The sequence below is a fragment of the Raphanus sativus genome, chromosome 9 (genome assembly GCF_000801105.2).
Source record: "Raphanus sativus cultivar WK10039 chromosome 9, ASM80110v3, whole genome shotgun sequence".
Lineage (NCBI taxonomy): Eukaryota > Viridiplantae > Streptophyta > Magnoliopsida > Brassicales > Brassicaceae > Raphanus > Raphanus sativus.
In genome coordinates this window covers 11,470,820-11,486,923 of record NC_079519.1, presented here as the reverse complement: position 1 = coordinate 11,486,923, position 16,104 = coordinate 11,470,820, and the positions used below count along the sequence as shown (strand labels likewise).

The following is a 16,104-nucleotide window of genomic DNA, read 5'->3' as shown; positions in this document are numbered from 1 at the left end:
CTTCTATGACGGTGTTGGCTGTCGTCAAATCTGCCCGTAGCTGAGCATTTTCGTGCCTTGCAGCAGTGTGACCTGCTCTCGCTCTAGGAACATCATTCACAGAACCGATCCCGACCATCCGTCCCCTTTTCTTCGGAACAATTATTATAATTAATTAATTTATTTGATTATATGTTAGTATTAAAATTAATGTATATAAAATTAAAACATATTAGAATTAATTATATATAAAAATATATTACATGTTCAAAAAATTTGTCATGTTCTACGGTTGACAACTGAACTGGTGCGCCATCTGAATTTTGTTGCGACAACTGGGTCTGGACCTCCTAGATCCGAGCCTCCACATTAATGTGGATCCTTTCTGCCCGAGCATCCACGAATGTCCACATTTTGGTGCGTCTTCTTGTAAAGTCGGGCAAGTGATGGTGGTTCTCCTTCCTCCTCCGCCTATACAACCAAAGTTAAGATTAATTATGCGCGTTCTCATTATGCGCGTAATCCAGTAGGTCTTCAGGTCTGTCCAAACCTTCAAGCTGATGAAAGTGGGTTTTGCAGCATCTCCATGATACTTCCACTTCTCTTGGCAGTCGGAAACGTTGTTCTTAAGGAGGAGCATTGCCTTTTCGTTGAACCCATTCTTCCCTTGCTCGTTGACGCAATTTATGATGAAAAGAAGTTATTAATAATGGTAATAAAATAAATTAGAAAATAAAAGAGATAAAATAAACTTTAGAACTAAAACATACTGCAAAATACTTGAACCAAGTCCTCAGGATGTATTCCAGTATAAGACTCCAATTCGGATTCGCCTCAGGAAAATATGATTTGATGGTCTGAAACGGATCATGCAAGGCAATTGTCCGTCTTAAACCTGAAAAATTGACGAAAAATTAAATTTGATATATAATTGACTATATAAATGAATATATATAAACTAAATATTAAATAATTACAAATATATTAAAAATTACCAATAAGTGTTTGGTGGCTGATCGGGGTCGATGATGGGTAAACCTTCGCGATCGGGCATCTGGAGGAGATCCTCGACCGTAAATTTAGCATACGGAGCATCCGATGGCACCATCAAATCGGGATGTAGACATCCCGGAGCAGCAGCAGGTGATGGAGTAGCACCAGCAAGAGGAGGTGGGACAGCATCTGGAAGAGGTGGCTGAGGCTGCGGAGGAAGCTGTGGGTGTTGTGGAGGAGTAACATACGGTGGAGGAGGAGGTATAAACGATGGGGGAAAAGGCATGGACTGCTGAAACGTCGTCCGCGGTGATCTTCCATGAAATTGGTTCTCAGGGACAAAATCTTGGTCGGTTGCAGTTCCCGAGCTAGAAGATGACGGATCATACTGCCCACCGAAGAATATATTCCCATAAGTGGGTATGTTCTCTTTCTACCAAGAGCAGACATATCGATGAATATGTTTACAAAACAAACTGATTTATATTATTATTTGAACAAACAAAATTAATAAAAACTAATTCAATAAACTAACTACTTAATCTAACTCAAGTCTAATCTAATTCAGTTCTAAACTAACCACTTAAACTAACTCAAACTTAATCTAATTCAATCCTATAAACAAATCACCTAAACTAAAAAAAGATTCGTACCTAGAGAGAGAGAGAGAGAGAGAGAGAGAGAGAGAGAGATGGGCCATCGTGTCGGATCGCTGGTTTCAGATATATATAGTTTTTTGGTATATTCGTAAAACAGAAGCAAATTACGACGATTTTAGGACGACCCGTGTTTTTAGAAATAAGGTTTCATCATAAAACAGAAGTAAATTACGACGATTTTAGGACGACCAGTGTTTTTAGAAATTAAGATTCGTCGTAAACTAGATGTAAATTTACGACGTGATTGGGACGACGCACGTTTTTGGACATTACATCGATTTTGGGACGAAGCGCATTTTCGTCATTACAACAATTTTGAGACGACCCTCATTTTTGAAATCGTTATAAATTAGATGTAGGTTCTATTTTAAAAAGAAAACTGAAGGGAGTTCATTGTCACCTGAACCGTTCTTATCAACCCCGCATAGTATTTTCTCGACTTTTGTAACTAAATAAAAGCTATGCATAGTTGATAAGAACTACTCTGGTGACGGTGCACTGCCTTCAACTTTCTAAACTATTTTATAGTTTTTTTTGTTATTGTGCATCTTTGAATGAGAAAGTTGTGCATATTTTTAGAAGTAATTGTCGTTGTAATGTAGAAGTAAAGTTACTACGAATTAGGGACGATCTGTGTCTTTACAAACCTTCGTAATGTAGAAGGTAAATTACTATTGTTTTGGGACGACAGGTCTTTACGACGATTTAAAGGCGACCCGCATTTTGGAGTTACGACGATATAGATACGATACATGTTTATATCCTAAACCTCAAACCCCAAATCCCAAACTTCTTAAGTTATATACATTTTACACTTCTAAACCCCAAAACCCAATGTCTCAAACTTGTTTAACATTAAAACAAAACCGCAAACCCCAAACTTCTTAAGTTATATACATTTTACACTTTTAAACCCCAAACCCCAAAGTCTCAAACGAGGTCAAGACCTGCTTGAAGCTGCAATTAAAGATTTAACAAATGAGTGATGAGATCGAAGATTCTCATGTCTTCACCTACTTTCTCGACATAAGCTTCCAATGCAGTGATTCTCATGTCTAACGCCTTCATCTTGTTCTCCGCATCTCCATCTTGTTCTCTCATGTCTAACGCCTTCGTCCACTCTCCCTTTTCTTGTTCTCTAGCATTAACTAGTTTTTCCAATTCAATTAATGAGATCTCTAAGCTATTGAGCAGAGGGTTAAAATTCTGCCACAGTCATACAATGGGAAAAAGGATACACATCAGACTAGTTTTAGTCCAGTTACTCACTAAACATCAATCACTACCATTTATTTCAATCAAAAACGAAATAGTCATCCTAATTACACCAACTAACAGAGTGACATAGATTCTTCTTCTTCGTACCATCGGGTTTGTGTTCTCATTCGCAGCGGCCAAGTTCGAGTAGGGGTTTTCTCTCCCTTTAGTTTCTTTGTCTTAACGACATCAACAAACCAACCAGACATAGTTCTTCAACAAACAAAATCCAAGTTATACCTATTATGACGAAAGAACCGTTAAAGACAGTCGAGAGGACACGAGATCCGAAAAGCTTTCTTTTTTTACGACTTCCTTTTCAAAATGCTAGAGCGGTTAAAATTAGAAATTTCATCGTGGATATACGCTATAGAGATTTGAGATGATTTCTTGTTTTATTTTGATGCTTAGGGGGATGTATTCAATTTAGCATTTGATGTGATTTGTTTTTTAATGGAGTTTTAGATGATTTTAATAAGTTGTAGAGATTTAGGTGATTTTTGTTAAACTACTCTAGAATATCACCTAAAACAATGGGATTTGAGTTTTATTTTTTTTAACTAAGAAACTCCACCCAAACACCCTAAAATCACCTCAAAACTTTAAAATCTCACAACTTAAAATATTTTCAATAACAGTGGATTTCAGAGTACTTTACGAAATGTCAAGTTCAATAACAGTGGATTTTAAATGAGTTTTTAAAATTCATGTTTGAATAACAGTGGATTTGTCATTTTAATGCAAATCACCTGAAACTCTCAGTTGAATACACCCCCCTTATATTTTCCATCTAAAAAATCAGTTGATTTGGGCTCATTGGAGGGACTGAGTCCATTTCTCATAGTATTAGGATGGATACATGCCGTAGGAGAGATTTTTATTCGCTGTTTACTTTTGTCATTTAAACAATCATGTGACTAGTGACCATTAGAGGGATTGAGTCATTTGATGGAATGAAGATATTATCTCTCTATCAATCTCTAACAACCCATGAAGACACCATTCTAGCTCAGATCATCTTTATTTGAATCCTTTTTTTTATCTTCATGTCTCTAATAATCCATAGAATTTTTTAATCTTGAAATCATCTGAGACAATATTTTTTCTATTTTTTCTATGCGCCAACTCACAAATACACACAACTGAAAATTATGAAGATAAAACGGTTTGCAAACGACATAGAAAAAGTTTTAAAAAGCAACAAAGTGAAGAAATTCCTTGTTATTAAACAAAAAATCAGGATCATTGCTATTAGCTTACCGTTTAATGACATCTGAAGCTATGCTGTTAATCTATTAGTTTGTATTCTTGTCATTAGCTTGCCAATTTTGAAAGATAGCGCTTGCATTTTGTGAAAAAAAAGACTAGTGACACAAATTTACTTTCGTGGGGTATTGACTCCACGATGTCTTTTAAAAATGAGTAATTTTCAATAATTTTTTTAAAACTAAATTTATATGCCTATAAGCGAGGCAAAGCAATCTCTATCTATAGCTATAATGGTTTTTTTTCTAAGACAACTCTAGCTATTAATGTTATCATTTCATAAGCATGCATATTATATAGTCGTGATTAAATATTCTCCAGAAAGCAGGCGTATAGATTTTCTCCACCACTTTTTCTTCTTTTCACTTTCCTAAGGTGCTGTTTTTTTTTTTGGTAACACCCTAAGGTGCTGTTTGTAATATGTGTATATGATTTAAAGCCGAGATTAATCTACACTCCGAATAATATAGAAAGAAATTGATAAGAAAATGTTGATATAGTGTCAACCCTCGAAGATAGAACTAAGAAAGTGATGCCTCCCTATAAATAGATGTGGAAACAAAGACAAATCATTTCTAGAAATGTTAAAACAAGAAAAGCTAATTTTACCTCCATTGATGAGGCATCAGCATGTGTATGTGCCCTTTTGGGGAAACAATCAATTAATTTTGTGTATAACACATTGAAATTTTCGTGACAAAAAAGTGATGATAGAAGGTGCTTGTGTATGGTCTGTTAATTAGGTGAGCAGCAGCCGACCTAGAGAGAGAAAAGCATATATAGGGAGAGAGGGAGAGAGAGAAGGAGAGACTAGGGTTTTAAATTTTAAATTTGGAGATATAGCATAGAGATATGAGTTTTTATGGTTTGGTGATCGTGCCCATCATTTTTCACTTGTTTTTCTGTGTGTTTTAACGGTTTGTTATTTAAGACATCGTACTCCTATGTTTTACCCCATTACATTTCCCTCAAGGCCTTACCATATTCAAGTTATAAGATTATCGATAGATTTACTTGTAGTAAATTAGTAAAATTCCAACAGAATTTTAGTCAAAAAAAAAAAAAAAAAAATTCCAACAGAACAAACTCGAGTTTGGAAAGTCAACATTGAGATGGGGCATAGTCACATGTACTCGCATATAGGTCGAATCAAGGGGATAATTTTTCCAGCAATGATTTCATCTTCACACTCCAAACTTCACCCTCGATTCTGAAAATACGTGTTTATGGAATAACCAGGATTGAGGCACGATCAACCAAATATTTTTTTGTATTAAATTTATATGTTACACTGTGACAATCTAATCACCAATGAATGAAGATTGAGAATTGGGTAACTAATTCATGCTTTGATTTGGTTGAATTTAGTTTTTGGCACGTTAAAGTTTTTTGCTTTAATTCTTTTATTGAATTGATAAAATACTAAAAAATTCAATGTATTATGAATTAAGATTATATTCGCACAAGTTATTACATTTGATTATTTTATTTTTGGAATACTTTCATTTTCGTTATATATTCGTATACGCTAGATGCTTGTCTACAAAATAAAACAAAAGAATCTGAGATCCACAATATTGGATCTTGGACAACGCCGTACACAAAATTAATAATGATTTGATGTATAGTTAATTTTTTCCCGTTTAATTGCTTTGTTTAGTGGGGTTGAGCTGGACAACACAATAATATAAGGTAAACTATACATGTTGTAACTATTTATAGTAACAAATATATTGAATACTAAAGTATTTTTAGTAATGCTACAATTTGATAAAAAATTAATAATTTAAGTTAAAAGAGCTCGGAAAAGGTAAAACTGGCATGAGAGTCAATGGAGCAGAAGCATGGAACCGATGTGTCCACATCTCTTCCTCTCTCCCTTTTATCGCACAAAACACACACTCTCAGTCCTTTTTTCTCCGATATTCTTTTCTCTTTTAAAAGTTTTTTTACCGTTGAATTCGCCAAAACAAAAAAAAAATTAAAGATTAAAATTGGGGCAAAAGAAATAGGAGTATTAAAAACTTTGTTAAAATAACATGCCAAAACAAAATAATAAAAGCTGGGAAATTAATTCTTAAGCCGCGTTTGCAGTCTTAAGGACAATGATGATGGACTTCTGACCCTTTTCTAGTTGTCAAAATCAAACATCAAACATCAATGTTAAGAAAAAACTCAGTAGTATATATTTGCGCCAGGTTCCACAGGCATCTCTTTTTTATATTTAAACAAATTATGCTTTGGTTGGTTAATGACTGTAATGCTGCAAAAAAAGATTAATGACTGTAAATATCCATCACAAATAAATGCTACATACATTTATATAGATTAGATAAAACATAAATTACCTGAATGCGTGTTCACTAAAATAGTGTATATTTCTTGAAACTATTGTATGTACTGTCGGTCATATAAATTTGTAAGCCCTTGGTTTTTCTTTGTAGATAGGTTCAGAACCGATTGTTTTCAAACGTAACTTTGAGTTTAAGTTCATGTGAGATAAAATACAAAACTCCATTTGAAATAGAAAAATCTACAGTTTATGTTTTAGAAAGTGTGAATGTAATAATACATTTGTTTCATCTTTCATTTGACAACATTTAAATATTTGAATACTGTTGTAAACAATTTGCGAACTAAAGTCAAAAGGTTAAAAAAATTACAAAACTCGATCAAGTATTTTATATTTTTGTATGAATTAATAAGCTATAACATTTTATATCTGTATTTATATTGTTTCAAAATGCATATTTTGGGAAAACTATTTTATGTAATTAACGAATGTATCTTTTTACCGATGAAATGAAATTTAAATTATTTCCAAAATCAATAAGTATTGATGTATTAAGAAACTAAAAGTTATAGCTCATTTGTAAATAAAAACATAAACAGTCAAAGATTTAAGGCCAATTTGGCTTTTTCAGTCTGGTCTTTTTGGGTGAAACAAAAGCTTATTATGGCTTATAGAAAACATAGAAAGGAAGAGAAACTAAGAATTGGGATATTTTTATATAACTTGGTAGAACTTTCTTGATTTCCTTGTCATTTAAACACATAAATACAGTGAGGTACTTAGAGAGTGATAAATGAGGTGCTTATTTACAATGTCGCATATTAGGTTATTTACAAAGAAAAGTCCTATAATAGTATTAAAATATTTTCTGTTCAAAATACATAAAAGAGATTTTTACTCTAAAATAGCATTAGTTAAAAATTTAAATACTTTTTATTTTTATATTTAGGTTTGGATTTAGTGATTATAACTTAGGATTTAGAATTTAAGAGGTAAACTATGATAATGGTTCAAGGTTTCAAGTAATGTAATCATTTCATTTTTAATTAATGAATATTTTTATTGTATATTGATTTATCCTATTTTTGTCATAATTAAATCATTCATCCTTAAAAATATTCAACAACAGAGTTAAAGCTTCGAAGGGATACCTACTCTAATTAACTGAATATTTGCATTTAAAATTATGTTTACTTAACTATGCACATTAGTTTCAAAATTCAACATTCTACTGTTCATCTTTTGCCATTCTACGTCATCTTTTTTGTTCACCTCATCATTCATCACACATTTAACTTTTTACATAGTTTTGTTTAATATTCTTTTCGTTTCATAAAAAGTGTCACTCGTACATTTTTCACTTATATTAAGAAACTCATTAAAATGCATTTATATTTTCATTACTATCACATATCTAACCAATAGTATTTTAACATTAGTTTCAAAATTCAACATTCTACTGTTCATCTTTTGCCATTCTACATAATCTTTTTGTTCACCTCATCATTCATCACACATCTAACTTTTTACATACTACACTAGTTTTGTTTAATACTTTTTCCATTTCATAAAAAGTGTCACTCATACATTTTTCACTTATATTAAGAAACTGATTAAAATGCATTTATATTTTCATTAATGTCACATATCTAACCAATAGTATTTTAGATAAATAGATTTATTTATAAAATCAATGCATTTTACAACTAATTTTGAGCCAGAAGATTGTATAAATTGCATTGGTATTGTAGAATGACATTCTTTATGAAACAAGAAAAATGAGCTAAAGTGACATTTAATATAAAACATATGGAGTAAGATTCAACATCCTATTTTACTAATTAACAATTTTTTTTTCTATATTCAAATCAAACAAACCTAATCTTTACTTATATAAAATTTAAAATGAGAAATTTTTGTATAAAAAATAAATATAAATTTTAATTTAGAATGAAATTATTGATTTTAAATACGTAAAAATATGAAAATATAAAAAAATCATTAGAAAGTGATATGTGTCGTCGGTGATCTCCGCTTTCTTCTTATTCGATATGTTGAATCTTTTCAACACCAAATAATCTATCATCAAATTTCATTTTTCAACATTTCATCATAGTGATTCAACTGTTATTCAACACTCATGTTATAGACTATCTTATGAAAAATAGTATTAGTTTTCAAATATATTTTGTTTTAAAAGAAATTTTATTTGAAATACTTTTGGGTAGAGTTGTAATATTTGAGAACCCACTCATTTTTTATATTGTTAGTTATTTTATTTTTGGTACAAGATACTCACATTGCCAGAATTTCCAAATGAGGTTGTTCTAACATCGCCACTCGTTTCATTTCTCTGCAAAAGGCAAAGCCCACCAAAAAGCTAAAAAGAAACCCTAATAGTCGGCTGACTCATCACTCTTCATAAACCCCCAAAGCCAGATAAACTAAACCATCCTGAGTCTAAAAAAATCAAACAAAATAGATTCTCCGTCTCGTCTTGCTCCCTTCTCTCTCTTTTTAATAATAAAAACTCATATTGGGATATATTTAATCCACTCTTTAATTTGAGTGTTTCTTGAAATGGGTGAGACAACAAAAGGAGATGCTACAAAACCATCACCGAATCAAATCTCCTCGCCTAAAGATTCTTCCCATGATCACCAAGAACCAATCCCATCACCCATCCACCACCATCACCAATCTTTCTACCCTTCTCCGATCTTCATAGCCACCGTATCTTCTCCCCCCGGAGCTCCGGTCATCCCCAAACGACCACGTTTCAGCTCTTCCAGTGGTCTTTCTCCACCTCAATGGAAAGCCTTGCCGTCAGCTTCCACCGTACTAACTGCTGCCACAATCTCTTCACTACCGTCCCCTTCCACCGCCGTTTTAGCCGCCTCTTCCACTGAGACCGCCGCATCTTCACCGCTGGAACAAGAAGCTATTAACACCGAGAAACAGCAACTGGAAACGGAGTCGTTCCAACATAAATTCAGAAAAGGGAAATATGTGAGCCCTGTATGGAAGCCACACGAGATGCTATGGCTAGCAAAAGCTTGGAGAATCCAGTACCGAAAACAAGAAACCGGGCCTGGTTCCGGATCCGGGTCTGGCGAGGGAAGAGGGAAAACACGAGCTGAGAAAGACAGGGAAGTAGCCGAGTTCCTAAACCGGAACGGTGTAAACCGGGATTCAAAAATCGCCGGCACGAAATGGGACAACATGCTTGGTGAGTTTAGGAAAGTGAACGAGTGGGAGAAAGGAGGAGATAGGGAGAAATATGGTAAGAGTTACTTCAGGCTCTCTCCTTACGAGAGGAAACAACATCGACTTCCCGCTTCTTTCGACGAAGAAGTGTACCAAGAACTGGCACTTTTCATGGGTCCACGTGCCAGAGCTCCTACTATTAAACGTAGTAGTGGTGGAGCTCCGGCGGATGTACCTCCGTCTGTTGAGACGCTTCCTCCTATTCTTCCTCCACCGTTCATGACTTCAAGAGACGATGATGTTGATAATAACCGAATCACTTCCATCGGTAAAATCTTATTTATTAATTATTTACTATTTTAATTTATTTACTAGCTAGAGTGCATAGTTACTTGATAGTCACATTATAGCATACGGCTTATGCATTTTTTATTTGTTTTAGTCATCTTGCTATCATTTTCAAAAGTTCCTGAAATGAAGTTTCTCATAAATTATATCAATAACTAACTAGAAAGTCTCATTTCAAATTAATTATTAATATAATTTGTGTTTATATCTTAAAATATTAGTTTTGATAAATGCGGGAGCTTAAAAATGAAGGAAGTTGAATCTGTTTAGAATTATGAATTTTCGTTATTTTTATAATGCTTGAGAAAAATTAATTATGTACTTTTTAGGAAGAGGGAAGAGACTAGCATTATCGATAGCTGGGGATGATCATTCACAATATCCGTATTCACACAACATTGGTAGAGGATCAGGTTTATTCTCTAATAGGTCACTATACTTCAATCCTTCTTGCGAGACGATTCCTTCTTCTTCGTCTTCATCTTTAAAAGATCTTCGTCGTATTGGGAAAATACGGTTAACCTGGGAGGAATCGGTTAACTTGTGGGCTGAAGAAGGAGAGGTTGATTATGGGAGAATTAGGGTTAGTGGGTCGAGTTTCTTGAATGCAGACGAGCTCACCTACTTGGATGATTCCATGGTGGCGTGTACAATGGAATCTTTTGAAGATGGACCTCTTAGAGGATTCTCTTTGGATAAATTCATCTCTGGTCAACACCTTAAAGTCTTTGGAAGACAAAAGTCAACTTCATCCTCTACTCCTTCACCTTCAGGTAACACACACATGCATTAATCTTGTGGTTGAACTATAAAACTAATTGAAGAGGGAAACCAATCCAATGAATCTTTTCTATAATCTTATAGAGCGAGGAAATATTATGGATCGAGGATATAATCCACTGAACCTCTCTGTAAACTTATCCAGTAGAGCGCGAAAATGTTAAGAATAATCTTATAGAGACAAATGTACATAATTCAAGAGAAATTTGCAGATAACGTGGCACGTTGGTTTGATTAATAAAACTTAAGTAAAAAGAAATATAGAACGTTAAAGAGGAAATTCAGTGCACATTCCAATTTTATTTTTTTGTGTGTGTGCAACTAACTCTCTAATCTTTGTATGTTATTATTTCTTTCAGTCAATATGGCAAATTCGATTGATCGAGCTCAGCTTCCACTCGCAGTGCCAATTTACAAATGCAAGTCTTTTTCTAATCTTATAGTTTAAAGGTCGTTAGATTTGTATTATTAACGAGTGAACAAATGCATATGCAGCAATATCAACATTGGAGTTCCAAGACCCATCAGAGCATTACTTGAGTAGCTTGCGTGTGCCGGCGGCAAATCCTCCGAGCTTATTTGAGCTAGCACGATACCTTCAAGAACCTCCGCCAGAAAATCTGCGGTTTCCTATCCGGAGAGACGTCTACAAAGACTTGCCGCCGGGGAAAGAGCTCTTCTTCTCCACTTCCACAACGGAGCTTCTAGATTGTAGAGCAATCACATATGATATCATCAGCCCCATAATGTCCCGCTTAAGCCCTAATTTCGTCATCTCCAACAGAGACTCGCTGATCCCTCTTTGGGATGACTGCGTTAACCGGATGGTTTCAAAGTTTTGCGATGTGGTGGTTTTGCGTAAACCGGATTCGTCTTCGTTTGTTGAAAACGCTCAAGATCAGTGGCCAAACGTTGTGGGATACGTAAAAGGATTCGGATTATGGAGAGGAGAAGAGTCTGATAAGGTACGCGAAGGTGCAGCTGTTCCTTCTTCTCTATTGGTCGAAAAGATTCTTTGGTCGTACGACGATCTTCCTTACATTCTTGGTTACCACGCAATAGGGTTCGCCGTAACGTTCTGCGCTTTGACCCGTTCTTCGAACGGTCGAGTGGTCGGCACTGATCTTTATTCATTCGACGTCTCTTCACCGTCGGATCGAATCAAGGCCTTGGTTCCTTGTTACCGTCTCGCTTCTCTTTTACCTTTGCTTGCAGATCGGTGCACTATGAGGCATTTATGTTACAACGACTTCGAGAGAATTAGTCATGGAGATTTCGTGACCGAGATAACCCCTAACACGGTGACTAAGTATTTCTCAAGCAAGAGAAAATGGAGTGTGGTGAAAGGAATCTACGATTTTCTCGACCAAAGAGTTCCACACGCGGAGTGTTTGGATAGTGCAAGAGAGAAGGAACTATCATTGAGTTTTAAGCCACGTGGAATAAGAGTCAAACCATGTAACGTTGACCAGCTTATCGAGTCTCTGATGTGTGTGACGAGAGCGCTTGTTGCGCTTCACGACCTATCGTTCATGCATCGTGACATGCGATGGGAAAATGTCATGAGAAGCGCTGAAACGGCAACACCAACATCGGATGCGGAATGGTTCGTTTGCGGGTTTAACGAAGCGGCTGAGTCCCCACAGCTTAACCCGCACTACGCTATGGACGAGGAAGAGGAGCATGGGAGGCTGGCTCCGGAGATGGAGAGAGGGTTGCATGGGGTGAAAGTGGATGTGTGGGGAGTAGGTTATATGATAAAGACTTGCGGACTGAGTGATGTGCCAAAGATGTTGAGGGAACTTCAAGGGAAGTGTTTGGAGCCGAACCAAGAGAATCGACCAACCGCAGCCGATTGCTTCCACCACCTGCTTCAGGTTCAGTCTACCAGTACATCGTTTTAATTATATTTCTTATTTCACATATGAGTGTTGGCAACTTAGATCAACTTGTAGGTTTTGACCATGAGCCTAGAAAACTTTGCCCCTTTTTAATAATTTACCAATTTTGAAACTGGAGAAGTTTCGTTGGCGCGAGCAACGTTTCGTTTCGAATATTTTGAGAGATGGTAGTGAGTTGTAGTTAGCAGCGGATATTATCTAATATTTTCGCTGGACTCATGATATGCAAAAACAGAAGCAATTGTAGCTTAATATATAGTTTTCTTGTTTTTTCTTTGAAAGTTGATTATATTAAGTTCAAAAAAAAGAAAAAAAAGTTGATTATATATATATATTTTTTTTTTTTTGACAACGATTATATTTATTTATCATAAACCGTTTCAAGAGAATGGCTTCAAGATTACACCTGTTAGAAAAGCAACAGTCCAAAACCCCTGAACCTATGAACCCCGCCATCACCAAAACACATTACAGGTTAATTCTTGCAGTTACGAAAGATTATTCCAACCAAATTGGGGGCTTCGGTCGCATATCTGTCTTTATTTATGATTGCTTCGTCTCTGTTCCTGCAACCATAAAAGGGTTAATATATATATTTTTAATTCGAGTATATATTTTTAAAAGAAACAAAAGGAGGAATAACTGTTACAAAAAAAAAACAAAAGGAGGAATAAGATATTTGATTGTCTTTTTTTTTTTTTTTTTTGTAACTGAGATATTTGATTGCTGACTGATGAGAAGTGAGGGTGTGTGTCGGGAGAAGCAACATACATTGTGTTAAACAAAAATGGCGGCTGTTTTCTATCAGCTGTCTCAATCCACCATCGCCACATCACACATGTTAACGGATAGTACCCAAATATGAGAAAAGAGAAATGTTTTCCTAGATTTTTTATTGTCAGAAATTTCCAACATTATACAAAACCACATTGTTAGGCTCCATATGGTAATTGGGATTGAGCGGTACGTGATAATAAGTTCAACTGCGATTACAGTTCTTAATAGTTATAAAAATATATAGATATATGAAATATGTAAAAAATTGTTACTGTAACTGCAGTACGATGCATGACGGATTGTAACATTTGAAGCTTTAGAATATTGGCTGTGAATGTAACATGCGGAAAGGGGTGGGAGTAGAAAAGAAATTTAGTCACCGTTCACATGTTAAAAAACAGTCTTTTCCATTTATGAATTAAATATTGTAAATATTAAAATCAAACCGTACTTACAATCTATCCTGCACCACACCGCAGTTAAAAGTTAAAAAAATATCTATATATACTATATATCTATACATTTTTATAACGGTTACGAACCGCATCGTAGTTATACCGCTTATCTTGCAATGCATAATCCACTTTTACCATTAGGAGTACAAATCAAATAACTAAAACGTACTTAGTTATCTAAGATGTCTGATGAGGTATGGTTTGAGTGTCAATAGTTACCATTTTTTAATATTTTCTTTCAAATTCTAAGTTACCATATCTAATAATAATATTATCTAATACTATTAATGTATATTCCTACATATACAAATGTATATTTCTACATATGTATTTAGTTCATGATTTCTTATAATTTATATTTTGTAAAAACTCCCTTAAGATTACTAAAAAGAATTATTTATTTTGTTATGTTTAATAAAACAGTGATGATTGTTTCAGTAGTTTTTGGTTTTTTTTTTTTTTTTTTGATTTTTGATTTTTAGTTTTGAGTTTTAGTATGGTTTTTGATTTGTGTATTTTAGTTTGAAATTATTTTTCTTCGAAATTACTGTTTTTCTATAAACTGAAATGATTTATTTTAATACAATACAACAAAATGCTGATAAAATATATTGAAGTTTATATTTTCCCAGTAAAATGTATTAATATATTAAAAATTATTAAAAAAAGAAATATATATTATTTTTTTACTTGAGTAAATAATATTTTACCAAAACAGAAGCATAATATAAATAATAAAATAAAATTTACTTAAGAAGAAGTTGGAAAATCTATACATTTAAGAGGCTTCTGCCACACGCTCGTAATCCGAAACATGGATTTTAATTTTCTTTTGCATTTTTTTCTTGCAAACATCTAGAAACTAGTTTCTTTATTTTATAGGAAAGTTTTTTTTGTGAAAATCTTAATTGGTTATAGATATAGTTTTTGCAAAACTAGTTTTCTAATTTTTGGAGAATCAAAACTTGATGATAAAAAAAAATGATCTTTAAGTAAACAAAAACCATTTTAAGAACTGACATTTTGTTGCAAACTGCAGAAAATTGCAGGTTTTCTTCATGTTTCTTTTGTTCTGTTTTTGATCTTGTTCAAAGAAAAGAAAAACAGAGAAGTGTTTTGTGTTTAGAACGTATGAGAGAGACAGTAGTAGCAGAGAGAGAAAGATGAAGTAGAGAAATGATATTTTTCTTGCTTATTACACAATACTGGCTATTACATATATTTATACAGAGAACAGAACACTCTAGATCTTTCTCCATACATCCTTATTATTGACTTAGACTTATGAGTCTTTGACTTTTACATAACTAAACAACAGCTTCACGTGTTACTCTTATTTTCACACGTTTATGTTTTGTGGTTTGAGAACAAATAGGCATCATTCAACACTCCCTCTTGCCTTTTTGTTCCTCAAACCAAGTTGAGCACGAAACCTTTCAAAAGTCTGTCCTCCCAATGCCTTAGTTAATGTATCGGCCAGCTGCTCTTCACTCTTACAATATTCCAGCTTGATGTCTCCATTTCTTACAGATTCTCTAACAAAGTGATACTTGATTTGAATGTGCTTTGTTCTTCTATGCTGGACAGGATTCTTTCCAAGTGCAATGGCTGATTGACTGTCACAGTAGATAGGAACTCCCTCTTGAGTGTTGAACTTCAAATCTTCAAGCAAACGCCTTAGCCATATTGCTTGATTTGTTGCTGCACACAAAGCCATGTATTCTGCCTCAGCGGTGGATTGAGCGATAGTGTCTTGTTTGCTGGTTTTCCATGAGAATATTGCAGACCCAATGCTAAAGCAGTATCCAGTTGTTGATTTCAGATCTTCTTTGCATCCTCCCCAATCACTATCTGAATATCCAACAAGCTTTGGCTCCTTGACAGCAGAATACATCAACCCTATATCAGTTGTCCCTTTGATGTATCTGAGAACTCTTTTTGCCTCCTTGAAATGCTTGGCTTTAGGTTCCTTCAGATACCTAGACAAATAAGATGCAGAGAACATCAGATCAGGCCTAGTAGCTGTTAGATACAGCAGACCTCCCACAAGGCTCCTATAAGTTTTAGAATCAGCAAGTTCTTCTTCTTCATCTTGAATCTTGCCTTGAGGTGCCAATGGTGTTCTCATGATCTTGCATTCTTTCATGTTGAACTTCTCCAGCAGCTTCTTTGCATAGCATTCTTGAGAA

General features: G+C 34.4%; 2 protein-coding genes across 2 annotated transcripts; one reads left to right on the top strand and one right to left on the bottom strand.

The window, feature by feature from the left end:
- Positions 1-348: 348 nt before the first annotated feature.
- On the bottom strand, positions 349-3,097 carry LOC130500045 (uncharacterized). Its single transcript, XM_056994743.1, has 6 exons — positions 2,968-3,097; positions 2,649-2,779; positions 1,018-1,405; positions 750-874; positions 530-649; positions 349-450 (listed from the first exon to the last, which is right to left on the bottom strand). The coding sequence occupies exons 1-6, from the start codon at positions 3,095-3,097 to the stop codon at positions 349-351; spliced, it is 996 nt and encodes a 331-aa protein (XP_056850723.1).
- Positions 3,098-8,920: 5,823 nt separating this feature from the next.
- On the top strand, positions 8,921-12,905 carry LOC108826685 (uncharacterized). Its single transcript, XM_018600065.2, has 4 exons — positions 8,921-9,982; positions 10,332-10,775; positions 11,142-11,201; positions 11,278-12,905. The coding sequence occupies exons 1-4, from the start codon at positions 9,028-9,030 to the stop codon at positions 12,684-12,686; spliced, it is 2,868 nt and encodes a 955-aa protein (XP_018455567.2). The 5' UTR covers positions 8,921-9,027; the 3' UTR covers positions 12,687-12,905.
- The last annotated feature ends 3,199 nt before the right edge of the window (positions 12,906-16,104 follow it).

Excerpts from the sequence above, each read along its gene's own strand:
- LOC130500045 (XM_056994743.1), bottom strand. The coding sequence starts at position 3,097 with ATGTCTGGTTGGTTTGTTGATGTCGTTAAGACAAAGAAACTAAAGGGA. Across the intron at positions 875-1,017 it reads CCAGATGCCCGATCGCGAAG|GTTTAAGACGGACAATTGCC; the intron begins GTTTACCCATCA and ends TCAATTTTTCAG. Across the intron at positions 650-749 it reads CTTGGTTCAAGTATTTTGCA|CAAGGGAAGAATGGGTTCAA; the intron begins GTATGTTTTAGT and ends TGCGTCAACGAG.
- LOC108826685 (XM_018600065.2), top strand. The coding sequence starts at position 9,028 with ATGGGTGAGACAACAAAAGGAGATGCTACAAAACCATCACCGAATCAA. Across the intron at positions 10,776-11,141 it reads CTCTACTCCTTCACCTTCAG|TCAATATGGCAAATTCGATT; the intron begins GTAACACACACA and ends TATTTCTTTCAG. Across the intron at positions 11,202-11,277 it reads CGCAGTGCCAATTTACAAAT|CAATATCAACATTGGAGTTC; the intron begins GCAAGTCTTTTT and ends ATGCATATGCAG.